The sequence below is a fragment of the Dendrobates tinctorius genome, unplaced genomic scaffold (genome assembly GCF_039654945.1).
Source record: "Dendrobates tinctorius isolate UK_male_01 unplaced genomic scaffold, ASM3965494v1 ptg000036l, whole genome shotgun sequence".
NCBI classification, from domain to species: domain Eukaryota; kingdom Metazoa; phylum Chordata; class Amphibia; order Anura; family Dendrobatidae; genus Dendrobates; species Dendrobates tinctorius.
Window position 1 is genome coordinate 19,743,453 of NW_027361704.1, and position 12,257 is coordinate 19,755,709.

At 48.2% G+C, this 12,257-nt stretch overlaps 1 protein-coding gene across 1 annotated transcript in view; it reads left to right on the plus strand.

The window, feature by feature from the left end:
* Positions 1–4,385: 4,385 nt before the first annotated feature.
* LOC141087894 (ankyrin repeat and KH domain-containing protein 1-like) overlaps positions 4,386–12,257 on the plus strand; it is a 292,502-nt gene continuing 284,630 nt past the window's right edge. Inside the window, exon 1 of the mRNA XM_073573744.1 lies at positions 4,386–4,771. Within this exon, the coding sequence (XP_073429845.1) occupies positions 4,535–4,771 (237 nt within the window). The 5' untranslated portion in view covers positions 4,386–4,534. The remainder of the gene's footprint in view (positions 4,772–12,257) is intronic.

Consider the following 12,257-nt stretch of genomic DNA (forward strand, 5'->3'; position numbering starts at 1 on the left):
ATGGCTTGGAAAACGCTAGCATTCTGCAAGTTAATTACGCTTGCAAAACGCTAGTTTTTCGCGGGAATTACGCATGTGGATTTCTCGCATATTTCCCGCGGCAGGGAGTTGCGGAATTGCAGCGGAAATTTCCACGGCAATTCCGCAAAGTGTGGACATAGCCTTAAAGTGCTTGCTCAGCACTGAGCATAAAATGATCAGTAAGACAGAGATGGTAATAAACCCTGCTGCTGTACAATCACATGCAAGAAACTTACTTTGCATTGCGGTTTTAGGAAGTCAGTTAAGAGTAAGGTGCAGACCACCCGGACATTTAAAGGGAACCTGGCAGCAGAATTGTGCACAGTAACCTATAGATACTGCCAGGTCGGCACCGTTATACTGAATAAAATGATACCTTATTTGATGAAATCCATCTTGTGGCCGTTTCTTAATCTTTATTTTCAGTTTTGTGTTAATGATATGCTTGTGTCCTAAGGCGGAGCTGGGGTACGTGGTGCTCTGATTAGGTATTCAAAATGCAGACTGCTGACAGGTCACTGCCCCCTAGTTTGCATAATGAATACCTAACATACTGAATAAAATGAAAATGCTTCTTCAGGCAGGCCACGGCATCTGCGCTGCAGCATAATCGCATGGTTACTGTGCACTTAATCCCTTTTGCAGATTCACTTGAGCGAGGAAAAAAAAGAAGTCATTTTGAAAACGGCATCCGATAGCTGCTGTTGCGGAGGTGCCGACAGCGCCATCTTGCTTGAGAAGAAAAAAAAATTGTTCTCCTCCAAGGTGGTTCCGGCCACGCCTGCGCAGTAGCAGCTCTTGGAGATCGCCAACAGCTACTACTGCACATGTGCGGGCGGTGCCATCTTCGTGGAGGACATTTTTTTTCTTCTCCAGCAAGATGGCGCCGCCGGCACCTCTGCAACAGCAGCTATCGGATCCCTATACAAACCAATAGCTGCTACTGCGCAGGCGACATTTTCAAAATGACTTTTTATTCTTTTTCCTCGCTCAAGTAAGGCTAAGTTCACACTTGCGTATGGCTGGTCTGCGGATGATTGCATGCGTCCTACCTTAAACTCTGCATGCATCCTGCGTACCTATCTTTAACATTGGGTACGCAGGGACATGTGTTGCATGTGGATGCATCAGCATGCAGCGTTTTGACGTGTCCGCCGACTGCACGGGAACCCAACATGTTGCATGTACGCAAGTTAGCCTAAATCTGCAAAAGGGATTAAGTAAGCATGCCATTATGCTGCAGCGCAGGTGCCATGGCCTGCCTGCAGAAGTGTTTTTTTTTTAAATTCAGTAAGTTAGGTATTCATTATGCAAACTAGGGGGCACAATCCTGCTGACAGGTTCCCTTTAAAGTCTATGGGCAGTCTGAAAGTAGTCAATAAAACCAGCAGAAATTTCTTGGCTGAGGAAGCAATGCCGTTAGATTTCTGTGTAAATGTCTATGCAATGTAGTGGAAGTACGTCAATATACTCACCCGTCATTGCCTTTTCCACAGTTTCCTGCGCTGCCCCAGTTCTCTTCTTGCTTATGTGACAGAAATTCTGCCTTTATTATACCTTATGGAGACGAGAGAGTAGATGTAAGGAGAACTTAGCACAGTGGTGACTGGGAGAACAGACTCCAGCTTCAAGTAACTGTTTTACCTTATTTCAGTGCTGGACTAACAGCCATATACCAAGGTGTAATGTTCTATATGCTCCAACAGGGAAAAGGGAACTTGTCACATCAGATAACACAATTAAACTGTAGAGGTTAATAGCATTAGGAAGGAGTCTGGCCACCGCGATAAAATAAACTTTTTTCCTCCTGAGAGCCACTGGTTTTCAGTGATACGGGTGTGCTGGGGCAACAACAGTCACACTCACATCACCTTTCAGGCAATTCATGCTGCTCAAACTAGAGGAAGCATGAATTTGCCTTTCAGAAGAAATATACTTTTAAAATTTTGCTGGGGACCATAGCTGGAGAGCAGACTAGTCTGGATCTTCCCAGCACGCTGGTGATTGACAGGTCTCTCCATCATGTGTACATAGGAACTGAGATCTGTCAGTCACCTGAAGCGATGCTGGGAGAGGCCAACTGAAGGCAGAGCCAGATCATGTAAGCATTTTTTCTCAGAAACATCAGATCATAATATACCAGGCTGCAAACGTGCAGCCAGGGTCCGATTCATGCAGCTTGCAGACTGGGTAGCATGAGTTGCCAGACAGGCACACATTATAGGGATTTTCCCAAAAATTCCCATATACCCCTTCCTTACCCACAGAATAACACTGGCACCTGCCATGATCCAGGAGCTCAGCAGAGTAGAGATGCCTCCGCTCCAATCACTGTGACACAATGCGTGGCCATTCACATGCACACGCTCCATTCTGCGGGTCCTGGGGGTTTAGTGGAAACCACCTTAAGCTGAACCATTGCTACCTGACAAGTTACTTTCACCTCCATCAGTTTTAAAAACAGGCTAAGGCTAGATTCAGATTTGCCTTCAGGAGGGCTGTGGATGGCTGCCTACTTCCTTCCTCTTTAACACTGGGTACACAGGGACATGCATTGTATGTTTTGCGTTTTTGTGCGGTTGCCACACATGTCAAATAGCCGCATGCGGATGCATCCGCATACAACATACTTCCCTGCGTACCCAACGTTAAAGACGCAGGACACATACAGAAGTAGGCAGAGCTTCAGGGAGGAAGAAAGGAGGAAGTAGGAAACCATCCGCAGGCCTCCTCAATGCAAATTTGAACCTAGCCTTAGGCTGTGTGCCCACGTTGCGTTTTTTATGCGTCTGCCGCAGCAGAAATGCTTAAAAAACGCTAATAAAACGCATCCCATGCAATCCTATGGGATTGCGCAGTTGCTGTGCCCATGCTGCGGATTTTTCCACTGTGGAATTGCATAGTGGTAAAATCCACAGCATGTTCATTATTCCTGCTGAATCGCGGCGATTTCGTCACCATAGGATTGCAATGAAACACTCACTTTGCGTATGTGGCTATGCCCACCATGCATAAAGTGAACGCTTCATGTGCGGATGGTACCCAGGGTCTGGAGGAGAGGAGACTGTCCTCCATATCCTGTGTACAATATTCCTGTAAAAAATAGAAAATAAAAAATAGTGATATACTTACCCTCCAAAGGCCCTGGAGCCCTTCCCGCCTCTCAGCCACGCTGCCAGCAACTTCCCTTCCCAGGGATGCATTGCGCGAATGACCTCTGATGACGTAGCGGTCTCGCGTGATGCTACGTCGTCAGAGGTCATTGTCGCAATGCATTGCTGGGAAGGGAAGATTCTGGCCGACAGAGGGTAAGTATATTCCTATTTTTTTTTTGTTTAACATTCTTTTACTATTGATACAGCATAGGCACTGGCAGCATCAATAGTAAAGAGGTGGTCACACTCGTCTAGCACTATGCTTGACAAGTGTGACCAACCTGCCAACCACCTTTCGAAGTGATGCTTCAAATCGCTTGGAAAGCGCAAGCATTCTGCAATCTAAAAACGTTTGTGTTTTGCGGGAAAACACATGCGCATTCCGCATGCGTTTTACCTGTGGCAGGGAATTATGGAATGCACACGCTGCGGTTTTTCCTGCGGATCTGCAGACAGTGTACAGTAGCATTTTATCCTATGTGACTTACATTCTGCTGTGCACATGCTGCAGATTTTTAACTGCGGAAAAGCTGCAGTTTTGAATCCGCAGAAAGAAATGACATGTCCCTTCTTTTCTGCGGATTCTGCTGCGGTTTACCATCTCCTCCATTGTTGAGGTGATAAACCACAGGGCAATCCGCAGGTCATTTTACCTGCGGTTCCGCAGCGTGTGCACATAGCCTTAGGGGTTTGGACAAATAACGCCCAGATTTACCTGCGAAGACCCCACAGGTGCTAAAGATGTTGCCAGAAAGCTCACACCAGTGATTGGCTCTAACACACAAGGCTGAGCCCCAGAGCGCGCACTCAGAGGGTGAATGGCAGGCACATGGCGTCCACACTGAGGACTGTGGCAGCAGAAGCAGCTCCAGATAGCACTGAGCACACGGACACTCCTGACTGACGCGCACATGCGCACTGCATCTACGGCTCTGCGTGACTAGTTTCCGCGGATCCGGCCCCGCCCCTGGGCTGTCACGCAAGCGTTGGACTTGCAGAAATGCCGTACGCTCTGACGTCACGTGATTGGCGTACCTTATCCGCATGTCTTTCAGGAAGAGGGGCGGTACCCCAGGGGATGTAAGGGCAGTAAACTCAGGCTGAAAGCGAGGCTGACTTCATTATGAGTGACGGGCTTCTCGTCCAATCAGAAGCTGAATGCCTCTGATCGCCCCCAATCAAGGAGCGCTTTGCAGCCTAGGGGCGGTGCTTACAGAACAGCAAGATAGTGTGGCAGAAGTTCATGGGGAGACGTTTTAGGCTTTTTTTTCGCGAACTTCCAATGTGTTGTGTGTCGGGCTGTGTGTAGCGGGCCTCAGAAAGTGATCGTCGGTGCGCTGCGCTCCAGACACGGTGCCATGCAGAATGCGGAGCTCGGGACGGGAATGCTCACCGGCGGCTACGAGCATGAGATTGACTCGGTGACTCCGCTCTCGCCTCTTGGCATAGAGGCTGAAGTTTTCCTGCCCGGAAAGAAGGTGCATTTCCTCGCCGACCTGCCCGCGGGAGGTGACACGCTGGACTTTAAGCTGGCGGCCGCCGCCGTGCTGTCCTCCGGTGCGGGCTCCGGCAGTGACGACGACGAGGTGTCTGAAGTAAGTGGCGCCCAGCTCCTGCCTGCGCCGCTTCCTCTTGGCCTGCTCCTCGCACTCCTATTTTTGGCAGCAGCCGCCGCTGTGCTGGTGGAGCCCAGTGTGACTAGTGCTGGGACCTGGCTGGCTCCCAGTGCCTAGGCCTGAGTGTGGCAGGGCTGGTCCGGCCGGTAGTGCTCAGGCTGCTCCCTGCTGGGTGACACCGGGGTCCCACAGGAAATCCCCCCCCCATCACCAGGATTTTCCTTGTTGGCCTCTTCCTCCAGGGTACAGAGGAAAACCTAAAATCCCAAGGAGCAGAAGTCCTTGACGCGACCTCTTCTGACAGGTTCTACAAAATCTAATTCGCCTCTTTTATTCCTCCACAGTGATTATTCTAAAAAAATAAACCGTTCCTTCATCTGATCAGTCAGCTGCCTCTCCAGCACCGCCGCCCTGGTGGTCCCCACGGGTTCTTACATGCAGTCATGTGCCTTATATGCCGGCATCTGCATGGAGGCCATTGGTGTATGGCTCGTGAGGGTGGAGTAAGGCCACGAATACATGTACCTTCATCTGATCAGTCAGCTGCCCCTCCAGCACCGCCGCCCTGGTGGTCCCCACGGGTTCTTACATGCAGTCATGTGCCTTATATGCCGGCATCTGCATGGAGGCCATTGGTGTATGGCTCGTGAGGGTGGAGTAAGGCCACGAATACATGTACCTTCATCTGATCAGTCAGCTGCCCCTCCAGCACCGCCGCCCTGGTGGTCCCCACGGGTTCTTACATGCAGTCATGTGCCTTATATGCCGGCATCTGCATGGAGGCCATTGGTGTATGGCTCGTGAGAGTGGAGTAAGGCCACGAGTACATGTACCTTCATCTGATCAGTCAGCTGCCTCTCCAGCACCGCCGCCCTGGTGGTCCCCACGGGTTCTTACATGCAGTCATGTGCCTTATATGCCGGCATCTGCATGGAGGCCATTGGTGTATGGCTCGTGATGGTGGAGTAAGGCCCCGAATACATGTACCTTCATCTGATCAGTCAGCTGCCCCTCCAGCACCGCCGCCCTGGTGGTCCCCACGGGTTCTTACATGCAGTCACAGATCTCAGCAGTCATGTTCCTTATATGCCGGCATGTGCACTGAGGCCATTGGTGTATGGCTCTTGAGGGTGGAGTAAGGCCACGAATACCTGTACCTTCATCAGATCAGTCAGCTGCCCCTCCAGCACCGCCGCCCTGATGGTCCCCACGGGTTCTTACATGCAGTCATGTGCCTTATATGCCGGCATCTGCATGGAGGCCATTGGTGTATGGCTCGTGAGGGTGTAGTAAGGCCACGAATACATGTACCTTCATCTGATCAGTCAGCTGCCCCTCCAGCACCGCCGCCCTGGTGGTCCCCACGGGTTCTTACATGCAGTCATGTGCCTTATATGCCGGCATCTGCATGGAGGTCATTGGTGTATGGCTCGTGATGGTGGAGTAAGGCCCCAAATACATGTACCTTCATCTGATCAGTCAGCTGCCTCTCCAGAACCGCCGCCCTGGTGGTCCCCACAGGTTCTTACATGCAGTCACAGATCTCAGCAGTCATGTTCCTTATATGCCGGCATGTGCACTGAGGCTATTGGTGTATGGCTCATGAGGGTGGAGTAAGGCCACGAATACATGTACCTTCATCTGATTAGTCAGCTGCCCCTCCAGCACCGCCGCCCTGGTGGTCCCCACGGGTTCTTACATGCAGTCGCGTGCCTTATATGTCGTCATCTGCGTGGAGGCCATTGGTGTGCGGTATGTGACGGTGGAGTAAGGCCCCGAATACATATTAGATGGAACGTTGGACCGCTAGCTCCCAAGTCATTCCTAAGGCCTCTTTCACACATCCGTTTTGCGCCGTCAGGCGAGATCCAGCTTTTTTTGTAAAACCAGATCCGGCGAAATGTAATGCCGGATCCGGTTTTTCCCCATTGACTTGTACTAGCGCCGGATGGCATTGCGGTTCGTCCGTTTTTTGCCGGATCCGGCTATTTGTCTCATTCCGGCGTCTGGAAAAAACGGCTACTGTAAATTTTTTTGTCTCCGGCGAAAAAGCCGGAAGCGCCGCATCCGACGCTTCTGTCTTTTTGCCACAATGAAAGTCTATGGACGCCGGAATGCGCCGGATCCAGAAAAAGAGGGATCCAGCCACCGGATCCGTTTTTTAAGTCTGCGCATGCTCAGATCCAATTGACCAGCCCCCAGGAAACAGATATAACCTGCTAGACGGATCTGGCAGAAAAACGAATCCGTTTCTACAGTTCTCCAAAATTTACGCCGGATCCGTTTTTTCTAAAAAATAGCCGGATCCTGCCTGACGGCAAAAAACTGATGTGTGAAAGTAGCCTAACAGGCTGCAGTTTCTCCTCTCCCTCCTTAAAAGCACATCTACGTTTGGCTGAGCCGAGTACTCTTGTGTGGTGGAGTTGGGAGCAAGCTGCAGACTTAAAGGGAATCTGTCACCACTTTTTTGGGATATCATTCAATTTAGTGTCACCTCTGCATTATACAAGTTCTTTTGATACCCCTTGACTCCCCACCAATGATAAATAGTTTTTATTCCTCCCGCGGTGTATGTAAATATGCTCGGTCCGATGGGCCGGGCTTATTGTCTTTCCACCCCCTCCTGCTTTGCTTTACGCATTTCTTTCGGGTAATTCCTGCGTTCGCGTAGTTACCGCACATGCGCATTCAAATGGTCTGTCCGCGCATGTGCAGTATGATTTGCCCAACTGTGGGCAAAGCTGAAAAACAGTATGGCGCTTGCATCGGCATGTGCGATTGTGTTCTATGGCCTGGAAGTATACTTCCGGGTCATAGAAAGCGATGGCATATGCCGGCACATGCGCAATAATGATTTTATGCTTTGCCCACAGTTGGGCAAAGCATACTGCGCATGCGTGAGAGGCCATTTGAATGCGCATGTGCGGTAACTCTACGTGATCTGTGATATTCGCAGAGGAGGGGGGAGACTGACAATAAGCCCCACCCATCGGGCCGAACATATTTACATACACCGTGGGAGGAATAAAACCGGTATTTATGTATCATTGGCGGGGAGTCAAGGGGTGTCAAAAGTACTGGTATAATGCAGAGGTGACACTGAATTGAATGATATTTTTACATGATATCCCAAAAAAGTGGTGAGAGATTCCCTTTAGTGTTCTCCTGTATGGCAGTCTTCAGCCGCTGCCCAATACCTCTGGTGGCTTATCTGCAAGTAGAACCAAAGGATCAGACTTTATAAATCAACATGGCCACTCTTTGTCTCCCCTGACGTTCTTAATTGGGGCAGAGTAGAAGGGTTACCAGATAATGATCTTAAGTTAATAGCGCCAACATATTCTCCAGTGCTTTACATTTCAACAAGTCGTTTACATGTCATAAGTAACAACGATAAAGATAATACAATAATTAAAGCAAAAATAATGCCGATCCTGCCTGTAAGAGCTTACAATCTATAATGAGGTGGGGGTAAACAGTACAGGGGCTTATTTACAATTATAGTCCAGCCATCTAGAGGGAATGGGGATAGATAAAGGCTGCATGAGGTTGTCACAGCCAGTATATGTGGTGCTTTTGGGTGTGGTGGAGAATTATGTCCAGATACATCATATGGTCAGCTGTTTGGCAAACTTTAATGGAAATGGGGTCTTTAGACTGCACCATTCAGCACCCGCATACAAGTGATCCGAAATGGATCCTGTTGGCCAAAATGCGCTAAGTAAAGGCAGGGTGATACAGGGCTCGGAAATTCCTTTGTAGTGAAGTTCATGTAATGGCAGTATTGAAAGCACAGAATATTATATTTTCACTATCCTGCTCTATTCCAGTCATCTGAGTGGTCACTGCGCAGTCACTGTGTTGCTCTGCTGACTCTGGAATTGTTGAGCCTCATGTCTGAGTTATATGTGCAAGATTCTTCTACTTGATTTTATGTGGGGGGGCTTTAGGATTTCAGAATGGGTTGTGCAGTAATGGACGTGCACTTTAAAACCTCTCAGAAAAAAATTGTACTTTCCTCCCAGACTGACGGTATTCCAGCGGTGTTGGATCTCTTTGGCTGATGGGATTGTGAAGGCTGCGGCCACTAATCGGCTGCAGCGGTTAAGAGACATATCAATTTCACGTGATTGTCAGGCAACATGGCTGGAACAGGATTGATCTGGGAGATGAGGGTCTGTTTTTCTTTCGGGCACTTGGCATTTAAGAATGGGGTGTGCAGTAGTGGACCCCCCTTTAAGTTGCCAAGTTGGAACAAATTCTTTATTAGATATGTATAGGAAATTATATGCTAATCACTGGGGGGTCCTCACCATTGGGTCCCCAACTAGTCTACAGGACTCTGAAATCCTACTCTAGAATGGGAATGTATTCCTATGGGACTTTTCTAAACCCTATTCTCGAGTTGGGACAACCCCTTTAACCCATCTACGTACAGCTAAACCCAGATAAGTGGGTAATGTGTTGAAATGCCTGCTGTTGCTATAGTCCGTCTGTAATCCCATTTGCATTGATACACTGGGTGATGTTCCTACAAGCAGTTATGGTTAACCATATACCAACCTGCTGCAGAAAGGCGCATTACTTGATGTGTATTTATTTGCATATGTTTTGTCAATTTTAAATAGAAATACTAATATGAATGTTTTCTTGCAACTTATATTGATGGGAATCGGCGGTGCGCCATTGATGATCATTTCCCAGCTGGGGCCGAGGCACACAGATTTGTACTTTTGGAACTGGGAATTCCTGGTATTACAACTGCACATTAAAGGGAATCTGACAGCTGACACATGCCGGCTGATCCACAGTCAGCATGTATTGGATGTTGGCTGTATGATTTCACCATGTATGTTTGACTCTAAAATGTTTTGTTTCAAAGGAAAAAACATACTATAAATCTGACCTGGTGACTAGTTGGACACGTGTGTCCCTGGCAGCCTCTCCCTGCCACTTCCCCCTAGTGACAGGGCTCTCTCTATACATAAATGCAGGAAGACCCCTGTCATTCCAGGAGAGCGAGCAGGAAGATGCTGCCTGGGACCCACCTTTCTGACTAGTCAACAACATGGCCTGATCACCAGGTTTGGCGCTGTGAAGAGCTGGCCTTGGGGGAGCAGCTACACTGACTTTGTTCCCAGTCATATCTCTTAATGTACACTTCCTCTGAAACTTTGGGAGTATTTTTTAGATAAAAATATACCGAGCATGATCATGCTCTCAGTAGGGAAAAGTTCATTGTGAATGCTGGCTCCAGTGATATCTGTTGGGTGGAGCCTTTCATTTGTAATACTGTCTATGATGGTTATCATTGAGTCTGAAGAGGGGGTGAACCTTCTAAAAGTCTTGAGTTTTCAAGGAATTTTCATGCATCTCACATATTGTTATCCATAGGCTTAAGGTACTGTCACACTAAGCGATATCGCTGGCAATATCGCTATAACTTGTGACGTTATAGTGATATTGCTATCGACATCGTTGTGTCTGATACTTACCTCCGACCTCTCCCCCGCTTGTTATTGCTGATCGCGGGAGAACGTCCAGGACTATTTCTCGTCGTCAGCTTCCTGTGGAGAGACTAGCGACGAGCGTGGACGCGGGCGGGAGGACGCAGGATCGCCTAGTGTGACAGGTAAGTAGCGACCCCCGTCCCCAGCGATGTCGCTGGTGAGATCTGCCTGTGTGGCAGCTCACTAGCGACCACTTAGCGATGTACCAGCGATCCTGACCGCGTCATATCGCTGGTCGGGATCGCTGGTACATCGCTAAGTGTGACAGTACCTTAAGTCTTCAGTGTGAGATCATTTGGACACACACCACTGATCAGTTAATATCTGCATCAGCAGCAACCAGATGGAACAATAAACTGAGAGAAAAATGAAGTACTCTTTGGTGACCATTAGGGTATAGAGCTCTGGTATTCAATGACTTGTTACACTTACATCTGGGGATTCCCAGAGCAGATATCAGCTTATTGATTGAATCCCCAACGATCTATAGATACGTCATCAATGTTAGGCTGGAGTCATACATAGTGACTCACCAGCGATCCTGCCAACGATATCAATGTGTCAGGATTGCTGGTGAATCGCTATGTGATCACTGGTGAGCTATCAAACAGACAGCTTCACCAGCGATCAGCACAGCGACTCCTGGCGTCGCTGTGCACGTTAGTATCTAGCGCGCTGATGCAGTAAGCTGGTAACTAACGTACACATCAGGTATCTAAGGGACGCACGTTCCTTGGATACCCGATGTGTACATTAGTTACCAGCAGATCGCTGGTCACCCGCCTGTCACGCAGCGATGCGTGCTGGCCAGCGGGAGACCAGTGACCAAAAAAAAGTCCTGGCCTTTCCTGCAGCGATCAGCGATACCGGCAGGGGGGCCGATCGCTGACACACACAGCGATCTCGCTGGTGAGATCGCTGTTGTGTCACAAAAATTATGACTCAGCAGCAATCTCGCTAGCGAGATCGCTATGTGTGACGGGGCCTTTAGTTCTGAACTATCCCTTTAATTGTTTGCCTTTGTATCAGTGAGATACCAACTTTTCGGGATGTCTCGTCGCAATAGGAGGGACTATCCCTGTCTGTGTAGGGACAGGCACACAGGCAGGTTAAAAGGCCCCTCCCTCCTCCACCATGCAGTTTTTTTTTTTTCCTGTCTCTATAGAAGACAGATGCACAAGAGGTCATGCTTTTGGGGTTTTTTAGAAGTTAAGTACATACTTTATAATTTTCCGTAGTTGATTCAATAGTTCAAGGCCTCACTGAGGATCAGGTTTTCTGCCTCTTCTTTAAGTCTTCCCTGGGACTTCGATGTCGTCTTCCGGTAAGAGGAATATATGCTTGCACATTGTTTGCCAAACCTGTATTCTTAAACTTATAAAGGATAAATTGCCATCTTTCATGGCAGAAGTTAGTCTTGATCATAGAGAATGAAACTAAATCTTCTGTCCTCTATCATCCTTGTACAATGTGTGCAGAATTATTAGGCGGGTGGGAATTTTGACCAGCTCATAATTTTTATGCAGATTTTCCAACACCAAGCTGTTTAAACTTGAATGCTTATTGGATGAAGTTGATCAGGTGATGTGTATTTGTGTAATGAGGGAGGCTGCGGCCTAAAGTGATCAGCGTTCTTTACCAAGGTGTGCAGGATTATTAGGCAGCTGGTTTTCCTCTGGCAAAATGGGCCAAAAAGATATGCCTTGTAATGAAGTAAACCCCGGCACTCAAAATGAAGACAAAGGAATGAATGCAAAAGTGAATTTATTGACACACTGCAAAGGGAACCTAACCAGAGCAACAACACCAACGTTTCGGCATGAAGCCTTTCTCAAGGTAGTTGCCTGAAAGGTGTGAACAAATAACAATGGTGGTGAGTGCATGTATATACACGTGATACATAGAGTGAATATATATACAAATATAATACAAATGTACAAAAGAAATACAATGCG